Below are 17,619 nucleotides of genomic sequence, written 5' to 3' on the forward strand. Positions count from 1 at the left end.
CTCATGCTCCCTCAAGTTCCTCAAGTTCTTCGCGTCCCTCCCGTTTCTGTTTCTCCTATTCCTACTCATACTCATACGTACTTATACATCCACTTGTAAAGTGCTAAAGTTATGATGTTTATTTCTAGTGTAAGTTTGTAAATTATCTTTTTCCAACACACTTATTTACCCTCTCACCACACATTTTACATTTACTCACTTCTCTAGTACATTATTACCTGTCGTACATGTATGTATACACATTATATACACACTTAGTAACACATACATTCAAATATCTCACATACATATATATACCTACATTTGCTTCAATCTGGTTAGTTATAATAAGTTAGTATACATCTTACACACACACACACACACACAAATTCCAATTTATATGACCGTTATTACTATTACTATTATTATTATTATTATTATTACGATTTAGTAGTTTTAGTAGAACAACACCCTCTAACAGATTTAGCGATTATTAACTATACATTATTTTACTTTAGAATAAAGATTTACTGCCATCTGCATGATAATTTTGTTACTGTTATTTATAAATTACTTAAATTACTACTCAAGCCCAATCTCAACTATTCCAATGTAACCAATGAAATTTGGATTATCATAAATACAACCACGTGTTTTCATACCTCAATTAATAATATAATAGTATTAATATTGTATCCTACAAAATTATACAAAGTTAATTAAAAAAAATAAAATAAAATAAAATGAAAAAAAGTGACATTATAGCTCGAGTTCTGTCGACAATAGATGCAAATACTGAGAAACCGGAAAAATTCTTAGGGTATGTTACTGTGCATTTTTTTATGATTATAAAATATTATTTATTAACAATAAATTAGTTTAAGTTATCAATGTTAAAGAAATAAAGAAATAATTAAAGTTTATTATAGGGTTCAAGATGATGTCGAGTTGGAATTACGAAAAAATCTTAAAATTTTGTATGATTTTACGAGGGAAAAAACAATTGAGCATACAATTATAAATAATTCAAACAATTGTGATTACACAATGCCTAAACTCGTAATCGAAGATGTTGATCATGAAAATATTTGGCAACAATTGGAATTACAAAACGAATCAATTATTCAAGATTTAATCGTAGAAATTGGTAATATAACAGCGAAAAATAATTTATTAAAATTATCAGGTACGAAGCAAAAAAATAACGTTAACGATGATGATAATCAAGAGGAAAAAATTTCTGATTGTGATGAAAACCCTTCTGACGATAATGAACCACTGGATTCAAACAATCAAATTGAAATTAAATTACCAAATAATAAAAAAACAAAAACATCTAAACGAAAGCGCGAAAAAAATAAACTATCTATTGTTGATGATAAGTTTTTTAAATTAAGTGAGTTGGATAAATTTCTTAATAATGAAGATAAAAAAGAATTTACTAAAAAATCAGATTCAAATTCAGATCATGACTCTGATGAAGAATCTATTGATTTATTTAACAATTATCCTAGTGAAGATGATGATAATGATGACGACGACGACGACGACGATGATGACAAGGATATCAAGTATGCAGATTTTTTCGACAGTCCAGAAAGCGAAGATGATGATAATGATATTACTCAAAATAAGATAACCTTGAATGATGATCATGACTCTGATAATACTAATGACAGTATTGATGATTGTAATGAAGACGTTGAATATCAAGTTGATAACGATGAAGATCATTTTAAAAGTGAAAAAAGAAAAATAACTAAAAAAGTTGATGGGAAAAATAAACGTGTCAAATTTAGCATGGATACAAATTCTGATGATGATGATGATGATAATGATAATAAAAATTCACGTATGACAGACGAAGATATGGAAACAGATATAAAATCATCACTTGATTTACGTACTGAAAGAGCTGAGAAAAAAATAACAAAACTCGAAACAGAAAATATAAAAGAAAAAACATGGTCGTTAAAGGGTGAAACAAAAGGCGACGATCGTCCAACTGATGCGTTACTTGAGGATTATCTTGATTATGATGTAGGATCAAGACCAGCTCCGGTAATGACAGAAACAACAAATTTTAAGCTGGAAGACATAATAAAACAGCGAATTAAAGATAACACTTGGGATGATGTTCAGAGAAAAGTAAAACCTATTGAAACTCCAACCGAGTATAAGAAAAAATTGGTTATGGATCAAGAAAAGAGTAAAAAAAGTTTAGCTGAGATTTATGAAGATTCTTATTTAAAACAAAAGCAATCAATTGCTCCTAATAATTCAGAACATCAAGATGACGAATATATAAAATTCGGTGACGAATTAATAAAATTAGATGTTATTCGTGAGGACTTAAAGTGCTTGTTTCAACAATTGGACGCTTTGTCAAACAATCACTGCACTCCAAAACAGGTAATTTATTATCATACTTAAATTTTTCTTTTTTTAATATCATACTATTTTATTGTTATTTTATTTAACAGGCTCAACCAGATCTTAAAATTATCAGCAATGTACCTGCCATAAATATGGAAGAAGTAGCCCCAGTAGCAACTTCTGATGCAACTCTTTTGGCCCCTGAAGAAGTTCAAGGTATATATTTTCACGTCTATCAACTCAATGTTACTCTTATTAAATTTATTTATTTCATTTCATTTGAAAATATTTCTTTATTTTTTTAGCGAAAAATCGTGGAGATCTGAAAGGAAAATCTGAGCTAACTACAACTGATCAAAATAGAAACAGAAAGCTGAAAAAGAAAGCTCAAAAATTGAGGCGAATAAATATGGAAGCAAAAGAAAAAAAATTAATTCAAAATAATAAAAAAAGCAAATCAGTTGATAACTTGCTGATTAAAAAGCTGACTGCTGATCGAAATATTAAAATAATGAAATGAATTTATACTTGAATAAAAAAAAAATTTATTTCAAAAGTCTTGTTTCTCGTATGACTTTTTTTTTTTTTTTTTTTTTTTTTTTTCCATAACTTGAATTTATATAATTGTAAATAGTAAAAAAATGGAGTTATTGAGAGAATATTACTGGTGATATATAGAAAATTGTAGATAATCTCGATGAAATAAAAGCTTTCAACTTTTTGACATTATTCCAAAACAATACAATTAAGGATAGTGTGACTAAAGGTATCATGGAAATAATACTGCAAGATGACTTGGAAAAAAAGTACAACTCATATTCATAACCCGTACATTGGTGAAAAAATTTTTTTCTTTTTAATTTAATTTCTTTTTTTTGTTTTTTTTTTCATTTTTCTTTTCTTTTACTACTATGATATGCTAGTTTGTTTTTTTTTTTATATCATCCGAAAAATTGCTAAACATGTACAAATGCAACAAATCACGCGTGATCACTTATTCGTTAATTTCTTATAGGCGGTAACATTATCTATACTTAGTTTTTTAAATGTTTTTTTTTCTTTTTGTTGTCAATATTATTTTTGATTCTTAATTAATAATACCTAAAAATTTTGTTACACAGACAAGCAAAATGAGTTATGTAATTTTGTACATTTCTGTTATTTAAACAATTTTTTTTTAGGTATTTGTCATAGATGATTGCACTGTTTAAATTACAAATATCTAATTAAAAATAATCATAATTATTATTATTATTATTGTAGTAATAATTATTTTAAGCTAGTCATATTTTGCTATTTTTAAGCTTTAATTTAAATTATTATGATTACATAGAGACCAGGCGTTGAGATTTTTTTTTTTTTTTATTAAATTAAAACTTAAAAATTATGATACTAATATCAATACTCTAGAAAACGATAATAATATTAACCACTATATTCTTTTATTTTGAAATGGAATATTTTTTGATTCAATACTTTTTAAAATAATTTAAAAAAATTTTTACATCACAAATTATTTTTCTACTTAATTAAAAGTAATAATAAAAATAATATCATTGTACGATAAAGTTTTTATTTTCTTGAGTCAGAATAAATTTAAAAAAAAAAAAAAAATCTGTTTATTTTATTTCATTTTTTGTGTCATTATATACTCGATTTATATTATATAATAAATTTGAATGAAAATGTGCGTGTCTTAAAGTCAACTTATGATTTTTTGATTTTATTTGTTTATTATTTTCATCTAAACGGTCGTACGATTTAATCAATGCATAATATAACTTTTTAAAAGCTACTTACAGACCTTTTGGTGTGACAGATACGGGAGTATTAATTAATTAAGTGATTCTAGAGAGTATCTCTCCCGGTGAAAAAAATAAAAATACAATAAATTAAGTAAAGTTTTTGAATTCAATACTTAAAAATACTCGACAGCACAAAGCCACGAAATTTAAATATCATTAATAATTAATAATTATTGATAATTGATAGAGTTTTTAATTATCGCTACTCAAAATTCGTGTTAAACATATTTAATTCTTCAAATCCAGACGCTCCACCTTGCTCTTGAAGCATTTGTAACATATCAGAGAGCTCCTGTGGTTGATGTGGTTGATGAGGTTGGTGAGGCTGGTGAGGCTGATGAGGTTGGTGAGGTTGGTGAGGTTGGTGAGGTTGGTGTGGTCCAGGACCAACTTGAGGACCATGTGAAGATTGAGGTTGACCTGTCACTTGTGGATTAGATTGTCCAGCATCTTGTTGTTGCGCTTGATGCTGTTGGGCTTGCCAAGCCCATATACCTGGTTAAAATAAATAATAATAATAATAATAATAATATCAATAGTACTTATGATATATAATTATTGGTATTATCAAGAGTTTTTAAAAAAATAAATTTACTTGGATTATTAGGCACTGTCGTAACTGAATGGTATTGTGAGGCGGGTGTTCTAGCGCCACTACTTAATTGTGTATAAGTCGGTCCACTTGGTGATCTAGACGGACTCAATTGACTGTATTGATATCCCTCTGTTACTGGCTGCTGTTATTTTGAAATAAATAAATAAATAAAGAGATAATAATAATTTTTGTTAATTAATATAATTAATATAATTACCTGTCGACCAATATTCCATGGTTGTTGTATTGGCGATGGTGATGTATTAGCAGGTTTTTGCATTCGATTTAATACTGATGATGAATTCTGTTGATTAGGTGAATTATACGTTATTGGTGAATGAGTTGTTTCATATCCTTGATAAACTTGATTTTGATTGCTGGCTGGTCTAGGCTGTTGTGGCGGTCCTGAAGCAATAGCTGCAACAGCTACTGGATGCTGTTGTTGCATCATATGATGAGTAGGGTACATTGGTTCTCTAGAGTGATGTCGTTGCAATGAATAATCCAAACTATGATGACCATAAGGAGTTACCGGTTCACTCTCTGGTGGAGCAGGGGCTGGTGCTGTTGATGCTACTTGCGTATCACTAGCAGGATGAAGTGATCTGTATATTATTTAATTATCATTATTATTATTATTATTATTATTATTACTATTAATATTTGAAACTATTTTTCTATTACTTACTTAGCAGTTGTATTTGTGCAGACGATATACTCAACTTCTTGTGAACAAGGATTTAAAAATGCAAAAGCAGATGTTCTCAACCATACCCAGTCTCGATTTTTAGCACGAAACCGATATACAGCAGATATTACTTGTCCTTTGAGTTTTAAAACTATAAAATAAAAAATAATATAATATGATGATGATGATGATGATTATTATTATTATTATTATTATTATATTTATAAATTTATTATTTAATATAATATAAAAGTACCTTGATCAAAACTTTCTCGCATATGTGGTAAATCTTCTTGATGAAAAAATTCATAACATTGATGGCCTAAAAGATCTGTCGGTACGTATCCTAATATATTACCAACCCTTTGATCAACAAACGTAAATTTACCTTCTGCAGAATGCCGTGAAATAAATTCTATTGAAATAATATAAAAATTAATTATTTTATAAAAATAAATTTAATCAATATATATTATTAATTATTACCATTATTGCTATTACCGCCAGTCAAATCACTTGTATTTGGGGTACTAGTAACTTGTAATCGTCCAATAGCGACCAGACAGCAATGTGAGGTAACATCTTCTGAAACAACACCATCCGCGCTAGCTTGAACACCTCTGTCACCTAAACCCACACCTGGTACACACGGGGGAACAAAATCACCTACAGTGTAGAATAATATATTAACCACCGTTCCCTGCTGGCTTTTATATATCTATTTTTTTTTTTTTCAAAAGTTATTTTTCGTTTTAATATTATTAGTTTGTACTATTTTTAATAAATATAATTATAAACAACCAATACAAGTATCTATAAAAGATGATATACAATGTAAAAAATAAAATAATAAAAATAATAAAAGATTTTTTAATAAAATGCCGATAGGAACAATGGAATAATATGGTCGAAAGACCCTTACAAAACTCACCAGTGGGGGGCCAATTTTTGATGTACCCCGTGCAGTGAACAACGGCGTAACTTTGTCCATCTCTCGCCGGTGGTCCCAGTGAATTTCTCTGTTTCAAACGATGTAAGCCCTGTGCAGCAGCCATATCGCCCGAGGTCTGAAGATTACCAACCTTCATACGACATATAAAGCCTCTTCTCGATCCCATACTCAGTCTCACAGAAGCTATATACAATAAAATAAAATAATAGATAAACAATAAATTGAATAAATAAATAAATAAATCATACGTACATTGATGTCCTTCTTTTTTAACAGTTCCGGTTTTAAGATCAAGTATCCTACCGGCATGTTGAGGTTCTGAAGCACTCAATTGTTCACGAACCTTTTCCGTATCATCCGGATGTACTTGAGAGTATAAACTTGAACCGTACCATTCACTTTGGGAATAATTTAAAACTGGTGCAACAGAGTCTGATACATAAATTATTCGGCCAGTATCACAGCTTACTACGAAAAGAAAACCATCCGCAGCTTCCAATATTAAATGCTTCAATTCTTGATCCGTAAGAAATGAAGGTTTGTAAGTTCCATCAGCACTTGTATTACCTGTACCTGTTGGCAAAAAAAAAAAATTATTTTATTTTAATTATCTATATATATATACACGATGTATTAACAACATATACAAAACTTATATAAGTAAAATATCTAAGTGCAAGATCAGAATTGGTAAGCGGACAGGATCCTGGGAGGCAGCAAAAGCGCAACCGATATGTGATCTTGACTCTGATATACAACAAATTCCAGGAAAAAGAACTTTAACGACTTCGAAACAAGATCTATGGAAGTAAAGGTTCTGATCGTGACCTTCGTTACCATCACACTTTATACACATTATTTTTTTTTATCCCAATCATTATCACATATACCAATAAATGATTTAATTTTTTTTTTTTTTTATTTACTTTTTATATGTATTCACAAGACAAAAAGTAAATAAATAAATAAATGAATAAAAAATAAAATATGCTTATTTTATTTCTTTTCGCAATCGTCAATCCTAAACTCTCTCCCTGAAGTAATTGTAAAACGTGTGTGTTAGGATACATATAAAATGTGTGTGGTGGTTATCCCTCTTGGAAACCATCAGGTAAAGAGTTATAAAGAGTAAGAGAGAGCTCTTCTCTTGGGGCAATTTGTATTCAGTAGCACAGTTGTCGGGAAAAAGGAGAAGTGGTTATAAACAATGCGACGCTTCACCGATACGCGTAGCAATCTACTCGCTACCTGCTACCAGTTACAAGCTTTTACACACACTATTCTTCAGATGTATAATTGTTCATGTGTATATATATACGTGGTTACGCATGTTCAACCAAAGAAGACAACCGGTAACTCCACCCATTCCATCACCGGAAGTATATATATTGTGTCTTTTGCATTCGATATTCATATACTCTCACACCCACTGTTACTTTTTATAAGTAAATTAGTGCCTTACGGTGTGATTCTGCTTTCTTTTTTTTTTATTATTATTATTCAACTAAAATTTAATTTAAAAAGTATTTTTTTTTTCTTTCTTTTTTAAATTAACATAATTGAGTGAATCGTCAAGTTCGAATTGGTATTTGTCTCCTCTTATAATATATACTGATTTCAGTGAGTGAACGGGCTACGTGCCAAATCGCAAAACCAATGAGGATAACTTATCGCTTGTAAAAGATTATTGTCGACTAAATTTCAACTTTGAATATAATTGATATTTCAAACAGGAAGTTAAATATTTTTATTCTGAAATATAAATATTTGATTAAAAAGTATATATGTATATGAAAAGATATTTCTTGGATGGATAAAATTAAAAGATAAAATAATTATTTAGACTGTTAAAATTGATTAAATATAAAAAGAATAATTTACCTCTGAGAGCTTTCATGTGAGCAACTGCCATCCTTAATATTGTTAATTTGTCTGGTTTCCGTGCTAAAGTTGAGCATGTTGGAACCATATCGGAAAGTTCAGTAATGTATGCTGTCATCTTATTCCTTCTTCGACGCTCAATCTCACAGTGATTTTCTCGGCTGTTGAAATAAAATTTAAATTATTATTATTATTTTTATATTAGAGTAAAGAACATAAGTAGTTGGGAAATCTCTCTGTCACGTTATCTCTATCATAAAATTTGTTCCGACCTTTATACCTTACCTATCTCAAGGGTTTTGTATTGAAGGAGCAACCTGTTGGTTCACTCCAAATAAATAGTTAAGTATATAATAGATATAATAGATATAATTGATTTTTTTTTGTTTGATAATATTTTATTTTTAATATACTCAAGTATAAACTTTATAATAGTATTATATATGAATAAATAATAAAGAAAAAAAGAAAGAATAAGTGAGAGGACTCTTTTGAGGTGAGAGGTCAGCCGTTCTATGGTATACGGTATATACGGTATATACGGTATACTGTGTACAATATACGGTATATCAAGCTTTGCTTATTCGCGTACTTCAAGCCCATCGAGTATATCTAACTTTAGTATAAATACCTTTGCATCTTTAATATTTAACATATCTGTTGTAGGTATTTAGTATTTATCTAAAAACTATACCTATATATTTATATTTAAAGTTTAATTTTTTATTCTATTCATTTACCAGTTACTATATCAACTACCAAGTCAATTTAAATTTTATTAATAATATTATTATATATGATAATGTGATAAAAATATAAAAATAAAAATGTATAGTGAGGAAAACTGATTGCATTTGAACTGGTCGGTTAACCACAGGAATGCGTAAAGAAGAGTTGCTATTCACAACAAAATATCATTAAATATATCATTATTCCTGCTGTTGGATTACTCTCTATGTCATTAATAATTATAAAAACTAAAACATCCAGATGAATCTTAATTTTTTTTCTAATTTAATATTATAAAAAAAAAAAAAAAAAAAAAAAAAAAAATCATAAAGAAAGAGACAGAAAGTATAATATATAATATATAATTTATAAGAGGGTGGACCAAATTGAATAAGGTGAGTGGAAAAATAATAATAAATAATAATAATATAAAGATAGAGTAGAAATGACCAGACCGCACAGTCCGTACAGTATAGACTACTCGCGGCAAGATAAGATGCTCAGTAATAGCGTTATTAACTTAAAAGTGATGCTTTTGCTTGCTCACTCGTTCATTCGCTCACTCGCGACATTATATCATACTACACCTTTATGGTATTATAATATTATTATATCCAGTATTCATGGTGCAACTTTGACCATACAATTCTTATTATTTCTATTATTTTATAATTTTATAATTTTACACCAATCTTTTACTGACGTAAATTATTATACTCTTAAATAATATTTTTTTTCATAACTCTAAAAATTGTATAATATTTTATTTAGATTATTGAAAAGAAATTACGGGGACAAAACGACTACGCGAATTAACCATGTGCTATGTGAATAATAGATATGTCGACGGTCGACGGTCGAATGTCGAATGTCGAATGTCGAGAGCGTATCTCATGTTCCCACGGCAAACTCAGAGATCCGCCAAGGGCTTTTCATTCCTCTATACCTATTATATCGACTTTACATTGCCTGATGGTATGGGCAAATCATCTATATAAATCCTCAATATATATATATATATATAATACTACTCATTTACATAAAATTATTATTATCTCTATTGGTACAATTATAAAGTTATATTATAAACGGCAATTGCTCCTCATTAATATCAATTTAACTCAATCAATTATCAACAAACTATTATTATTTTTATCTATCACTCCTTATATTTGTTATATTAATGGTAGTACGTATATAACTATAAATTTTTATATTCACCTAGCAAATCTTTCCTTGTCCTGCAAATTGTCGTCTTCCATTCTTCGGTATTTTCCTCCACTAGGATCATCTTCATCAGATCTGAAACAAATAATTCATTTTTATTTTTATTTTTATTATTAATGCACATATTTAAATTTTTAACAAGGAAATAATAATAAAAATACGATTAATTATTTTTTAACCAATGATTTATTTTTTTTTTAATTACATTAAATTATTATTATTTTATTACATAGGTGTTAATACTATAAGTAGTTTATTATTTATTTGAGTATGTATCTTGTAATGTACATACGAATTAAAATAATACATAAAAAAAATAGTATATAAAGATTAAAGCTTGTTCTTCGTCCACTAAAGATCCCGTTGATCGGCACATAGTTGTACAGAATAACAAGCCTCATCAATTGGATCGACGGTTGTAAATCCATCAGCGATCCTCATTACCGCTGAAACATTTCAACCACGATCAAAAAAAAGAAAAAAAAAAAAAGTAAGTAAAGATATACTTGTAAGAAAAGTATCCTACTACTCGTTCATCTTCAACACCACTGTACAAAAATCTGGTAATACAAAAAAAATGATGATGATAATAATAATAAAAATATATAATAAATAAATAAAGAAAGAAAATGAATAAAAGAGTATGGAAAGAGAAAATAAGAGAAGAGAAAGATGGAGAAGTGATGCACGGTTTTGACCCTGAAGAAGCAAAAGAACTAAAATATCCTACAGTACTATCCCTACTATCTCTTTTCACTGTCGAGTCGTTGCATCCTTTTCCTTGGGGTACCCGTGACCCCCCGCTACCCTTTTGTGAGGGTGTAGAGCTGAGAGCACATCCGGGTAAGTCTCTTGTCTATACACTAGAAGTCTTTCTCAATACTCTTTTCTCATTGTCTTTATTTTTTAAATTCCCTTTTTATTTATAAATCTTTGCTCTGATATAAATATATTCAACTTTATTATTTTTTTATTGTTATTTAAAGTTAAAAGTTATTTTTCTTCTTCTTTTTCTTCTTCTTCTTCTGCTTCTTTCATCTTTTTAAGTAAAACGAACTAGTTCTTCCGGCGATGACATCTGTACATCCTTTTCTTGAAACATCTCTAAAAAATTTATTCAATCTCTTTGTTGTATCTTCATGGGTTGTCTTGAAGGGTCACTTTTTCTCTCTTTCTTATCCTCTTATTTTGCTTCTTATTTCAATTTCTTGAATCGCGTCTTTGCATCTTATTTACCCGAATATATTAACATTGAATGCTTTATAATCGTCGTCAGTGGTCAAAAACAACTTTGACCTTAAATATATTCTTTTTTTCGTCCTAACTTATGTTAAGATTATTGTAATTCGGAGCTACTTTTTTTTTTTTCTTTCCTTATTATATGTATTCCTGTGGAAAAATTAAGAAAATATATAAATTTAACCAAAAGTAAAAAAAAAAAAAAAAACTTGAAGAATAAGCATATAATCTTATAATGAGATCCAAAATATAATACAATTTATATGGTTATTGTATTCTTTTGTGAATATATGTATTTAATTCATTATTATGATAATCTTAAATTTTCACTTTTAAATAAAAATTTAAAATAATAATAAATTCCCTAAAATTGTCCCAACGAACTGAACGGGTAGAATGATGAAAATAAAAAATTTAAAATTCAACATTCGTCGTAAAGATAATTTTATTTATTTTTTTTATTTATTTTATTTTATACTTATTTATTTTTATTTTATAGCTTTATAGTCGATGGATAGAGGTATTGCATATTAAAAAGATAGTCTGGCAATGGCTGTGGATACCCCGTTAACTTTATAAGAGTCAAACAGTTCGCCACTTGAGAAGTAAAGGGGCGGTCCGTGCATGACTCTAAGTAGACTCTACATGTTTTCTTACTATACTATATACACCATATATACCATCATCATATACCTATTATCCGTTCTCCAGCTACGTCATTGGTCACTAAACAGATTTATATCTATTTCTAATCAACTAATTACTTATCATCAGTAGTAACATTTTAACATGTTAACAACTTACAACGCACACTTATAAATTTTTATTTTATTATTATTTAACCATATCCTTCAGTATTATTAATTAATTATTAATAAACATAATCTTTTTTTAATAAACTTAAATAATTAGTTATGTATTTAATAAATATAATATATATATACAGTAAATGTATATATATACAGTAAATGTAAATTATTTGGTTTTACATTAAAGCTTTACATAGTAAACTTAAGTCTGATATACATTCCTATTTGATTATGAAACTTTATGGGCAACTATCGTGTCGCGTGAGTAGCTTTATAAACAGCATTATGTACAATATATATATATATATATATACATATAACATAATATGTTGTCAAAAACTTTAATAAACAGAGTTAATATATTTAAAAATTAAGAAAAAAATAAAAAAATAACTAATATATTTACATAGAACAATTGTTTTGTAATGATAATAATCAAAATTTGTCTTTCAGGTAATCCAAGAAATTTATTGATAACTGCAAATCTCTACTACGTGACATGTTGTACAACTAATGGGTTTTACATTTGTCATTAATATAACACACATTGATAAATTCCCACGTGATGTATACACAAGAGAAATTACGAAAATCTCTCTGTAAACAACTTTTTTTATTTCTATATTATATATATATATATATATATAATAAAACTAAACTCAATATTACTATCATTATGTTTTACATGCAAACAAAATTTTTATGTACTTTATGTACTTAATAACAATGTATTTGAAAACCATAACAATTTATGTATATTAGTAGTTTACAATATATAACAAATTGCAATCGAGTATATATTGTTATGGCTGTTAAATTTTGTTTTAAAACATTTTTACAAACATCGGTATTGAATTGTATATAAACTTGATAAATTGTTACATGTTAAACACATATCTCTATCATTGTTATTATCATTAATAGACGTACAGATAAACGAATTCATATTCAATCAAAAATTTTACGATAATAACAATTTGTCGATTCTCAAGATAGAAGAAAAAAAAAATAAAAAAAAAAAGACAAATGTAACATAACTTGCATATGCAGATAACATGAATATACAAATATTTTATTCGTTATTATAATTTCAATGTCAACTTGTAGATAAAAAAGGTATTTACAAATTTTAATATGTACGTTTGATACTGATTAGTATATTATCTTTAAAAAAAAAAAATAATAATAATTTTTAGTCTTGGATAAAATTATCATTTTTAAAAGTTAAAACCAAATAACCGAATATGACAATTAATAAGTTCGAAAACTGTTAACAAAGTGTTTTAATTTTAATAATATTGAGATTATATATATAACATAAATGTAATAAACGGAATATAAAATAAAAAAATAAGATTGTTTTATAAATAAATGATAAATAATAAATAATGATATGTGTTGACATTAAATATAAAACATTAGGTTTAAATTCATCAAGAATTTACCTCCGTCTTTTCGACTGCGACGAGTCATTTTGCGGCTGTTGTACGTGATGCGGTGATAAGTTTTGACCGTAAGACAGTAGCTGACTTCCGGGAGGAGGCCCACCAGCTCCAAGTGGTAGACCCCCAACTAGTGGGGGTGCCGTTCCCAATTGGTAAGCTATATGACTTGATGCTTGGGGAACGTAATGTGAAGGACCGGGTCCGAGGCCTACTCCATACTCCGTGCCACCCGTTCCACCACCGTACATGTCACTTGGATACTCTATCTTGATGGCTTATTAAAATTATATTATATATATTTATATACATAATCCATATAAATATCAATACACATATATTTAGTTATTTATTTATTAATATTCGACAGCACTTTATTTTCACACTACTTGTCTAAAATTTTTTCTTTTAAACACTTTTTTGTTTAATTATATTTACAATACACTTTATCGTTTTATTTATTTATTTTTTTTTTTTTTTTTTTCCAATGCCCGATGAAACTATAAAATTAATTAAATTGGATTTAAAAAAAGACAAAAAGAAAAAAGTCTTTATCAAGCTCCAATTTTTAAGTTTTTCAATACAACAGAGCATAACACTTTCTTCTCTATTACAAAAAATGTTTACTAACCAGGTTATTTTCGTAATAAAATAAAACACGTGTCACAAAATTATTATTTTACAAACTGACAATATTATTGACTAAATATTACAGTCTTTAACCTCGTGGACAATATATTTATAGTAAATATGTATAAATTTTTTTTGTTTTCACTTGCATTACTGTGTAGAGCGAACATTCATATTTCACTATCAATTGACGGCATCTTTATATGCACAATTATTAATATAAACAATTGCATAACTTTTTTCATACCTAATAAATGATTCCAAAGAGTGAATTAATAAAAAGTTTTTATGAAAGTATATAAAATTTAAATTTGTGTTAATATTTTAATATTTTTTTTTTTTTTTAAACCAGGTCTGTTAGGTTTTATTTATTCATATTATTATGTAAAAACCGCATGTTGGATTAACCATTGAACATAATAGAAATAATAATAACAACATAAATAATAATAATAAAAACAACACAAGTTAATTAAAAAATGCACATAGTATCAACACGACGATAATTATGTAAATTTTAATTGAAATATATACTATTAAAAATAAAATAATAAAAATAAAAACAACCGATAACTGTGACTCGTCACCACCCACGTTCAACCAGTGACTGATTCCACCATAGTGGCATAATGTACCGCGGTTAGGTTGTTCTGTCCTGCCGAGGGGGAACTATTACTTCCCCCACTACAAAATCATCATCCACTCTGTGATATACCTATGACTTTCAACCTTAATAATATTACTTATTATATATACTCCATTTTAAAATTATTTAAGTATAAATTAAAACATTTACTTTTCTGATCTCTAATGTTTATGTTATTTCTTAAGTTATACAATTTATCTTCAACCAACATATTTCTTGATGTTAAAAATTATAAAAATATAAACAGTAAAAAAATAATTTTATCGATATTTTATTGTTTAAAAATGTAAAATAATGATTAAACTCACCCCATACTGCTAGCAACTCGTTTTTGAGCCATTTTAGTGGGTTCAGACCCTATATGAACATAATGATAAGTATGAGTATGCATATAATTTAAATATTAATGTTTAATGATAGTATATTATCCATATAATTGGTATACTATTAATTATGTTACTATTAACGCTCTAATAAAAGTTGAATAAAAATTTTAGTCTCAATTACAACTACATACAACCTATGTACTTAAAATAATAATATTTAAATTAAAAAAAAACTTTAAACAGAAGAAAATAAAATGTAACAAATATTTAATTAAAAATTCAAGTTAGATAACAATTGTAATAATAAATTTTATTAAAAGTTAAATTATAAAAAAAATTATTGTAATATTAATATTAATGATGTGAAAATTTTGTTGGTACACGAGTAGTGTAACTTGATTTACCTGTCAATGAATGAGCGATCGACATTTCGATTGTAAACATTCAGATAACAATTATCCGCTTCCCACCTCAAAAACTTTTCAATCATATAGATTTATTGTTTATTATTGTTATTATTATTATTACTATTAACTTTATTTAATAATCACTTGACATATATAAAAATTGGGTGTTTACACTTAATAGTTGCGCCATTTTGAAGTTTTATCCTGGGTTTTATTTTTACTCCATACTCCAAGCGCACACGGCTTACATATATACATATATACATACTAAATAAGTGTAAAAGTATATATAGGTGTAGATGCTGGAGTTCAGGAGAATACTCAACCAACTAACTATCTCATATTCTCTATATTCTCTCTCTCACTCTCTGCTCTACATTTTTTTTTTTATTATTATTATTTTGTTGTTTTTTTTTTTTTTTTAGTGTAGTAACCGCTTAAACTGTAACTGAGATTTATGTGATACAAAATATAATATAGGCATATAACACCCGGTGACTTCAGCAAAAGAATTCAAGTACCCTAAAAACCCTAAACCTTAAACCCTTCTAATATTAATTACATTATACCCTCTACAGATTCTACAGAGCTTGCCAAATATATATGTTTAACATTTTCGCGTTTACATGGAGCTACCAACTAACAAGTAACGACTTTTATTTGACCAATCCTGATTGGTTCAATGGAAATACGCCCTAATCATTTGAATAATTTAAATTGCACTACTGTAAATATTTATATAAAATATTCATTTATTTTATAATGTAGATAAATATAATTGTGTTTATAAATGAAAATTTATAAGCTGATTAATTAAAATAGATATTTTAAAATATAGGTATTTTTTTATACTAAATTTTTTCATATTACATACAATATATTTTATTTTTTGTTTATAAAAATCATCAAATCTATGATATAGTTAAATTTTTTATTATTATATTTATTGATAAATTATTATTTAATTTAAGTAAATATTAAGAGACAATTGAGTGTGTTGATATTTTGATAAAATAAAATGAAATTAGAATTTGGATTGGCCAATAAAATAATTTTAAGATAAAATATTTTAGCCAATCAGCAACTGGAAGTTTTGCAATAAAAATAGAGCTTAAGAAAAATTTTAAATATCTGACGCTGCTATGATATACACATTGTACCACACTACTTAAATACTACATACAAATACAATATAGGCAGATGTAGTTATATACATATACTTGACTTATACAGTTATGCATATACAATATAATGTATAAATGAAAAAGTAAAAATATAAAACACTATGGATATGTTAGGATGTGTTAGTGCCTCACCAACTACTCGGATTACTCTCTTGCACCGAGTTTCTTTCTCTCTTTGTTGTGTACATATGTATATATGGTTAAATCTATGTACTACGCAACTTCCGCTATCTGACTGCTGAGCAAAATGGACGCCTTTGTGTCTGTTTTTCTCATATTAATACTATAAATAAAATTTAAGCTACGCTTGGATAATTATAATCAATGAATCTTAACTAAATATTACTAACAATATAAGTGAGTTGTATGTTGTGTATTAATGATAGGTGCTTATTATTTTTATCTATAATATAAAGACTTTAAATCAAGTAGGCCACTGCTACGGATGACAATTGACTGAATATCATAGTCATAAGAAAAAAAAAAAAAAAAAAAAAAAAAAAATAAAAAACAAAAGATTCCTTGTAAGCATTTGTCTCTTAGTTATATATTATTTTTTTCAATATTTATTACATCATTATTATAATAATTATTATATTTTCAGAAGGATTATTTATTATATTACCTCCCGCCAAAATTTTATTACAAGTTTGCATTTGTTGGTGTAAATATTTATCAATAATAGTGGGGTAAGAACACTTGAC

At 27.2% G+C, this 17,619-nt stretch overlaps 2 protein-coding genes and 1 long non-coding RNA gene across 6 annotated transcripts; 2 read left to right on the forward strand and 1 right to left on the reverse strand.

The window, feature by feature from the left end:
• The first annotated feature begins 341 nt into the window (after window positions 1–341).
• On the forward strand, window positions 342–2,914 carry LOC123258482 (U3 small nucleolar ribonucleoprotein protein MPP10). 2 transcript variants are annotated; one of them, XM_044718516.1, is made up of 5 exons: window positions 342–799; window positions 909–1,505; window positions 1,794–2,391; window positions 2,463–2,571; window positions 2,661–2,914. In XM_044718516.1, exons 1-5 carry the CDS (start codon window positions 723–725, stop codon window positions 2,873–2,875), a joined length of 1,596 nt encoding a protein of 531 aa, XP_044574451.1. In that variant the 5' UTR covers window positions 342–722; the 3' UTR covers window positions 2,876–2,914. The 2 variants fall into 2 exon arrangements, with proteins under 2 accessions (XP_044574451.1, XP_044574450.1); XM_044718515.1 differs by having other exon boundaries at window positions 415–799; window positions 909–2,391.
• A 232-nt stretch (window positions 2,915–3,146) lies between these two features.
• Window positions 3,147–16,092, reverse strand: LOC123258477 (aryl hydrocarbon receptor nuclear translocator homolog). 3 transcript variants are annotated; one of them, XM_044718507.1, is made up of 13 exons: window positions 15,729–16,092; window positions 15,307–15,355; window positions 13,726–13,999; window positions 10,227–10,307; window positions 8,277–8,437; window positions 6,648–6,968; window positions 6,375–6,578; window positions 5,930–6,082; window positions 5,700–5,858; window positions 5,444–5,594; window positions 4,973–5,360; window positions 4,756–4,897; window positions 3,147–4,655 (listed from the first exon to the last, which is right to left on the reverse strand). In XM_044718507.1, the coding sequence occupies exons 3-13, from the start codon at window positions 13,971–13,973 to the stop codon at window positions 4,363–4,365; spliced, it is 2,301 nt and encodes a 766-aa protein (XP_044574442.1). In that variant the 5' UTR covers window positions 13,974–13,999; window positions 15,307–15,355; window positions 15,729–16,092; the 3' UTR covers window positions 3,147–4,362. The 3 variants fall into 3 exon arrangements, with proteins under 3 accessions (XP_044574442.1, XP_044574441.1, XP_044574443.1); XM_044718506.1 differs by having other exon boundaries at window positions 5,930–6,109; window positions 15,729–16,091; XM_044718508.1 differs by lacking the exon at window positions 13,726–13,999 and having other exon boundaries at window positions 5,930–6,109; window positions 15,729–16,091.
• On the forward strand, window positions 9,315–13,357 carry LOC123258547. Its single transcript, XR_006508085.1, has 2 exons — window positions 9,315–9,400; window positions 12,734–13,357. It is a non-coding gene; the product is annotated as an uncharacterized LOC123258547 (long non-coding RNA).
• Window positions 16,093–17,619: the final 1,527 nt, after the last annotated feature.

The sequence above is a fragment of the Cotesia glomerata genome, linkage group LG2, assembly GCF_020080835.1.
Source record: "Cotesia glomerata isolate CgM1 linkage group LG2, MPM_Cglom_v2.3, whole genome shotgun sequence".
NCBI lineage: Eukaryota > Metazoa > Arthropoda > Insecta > Hymenoptera > Braconidae > Cotesia > Cotesia glomerata.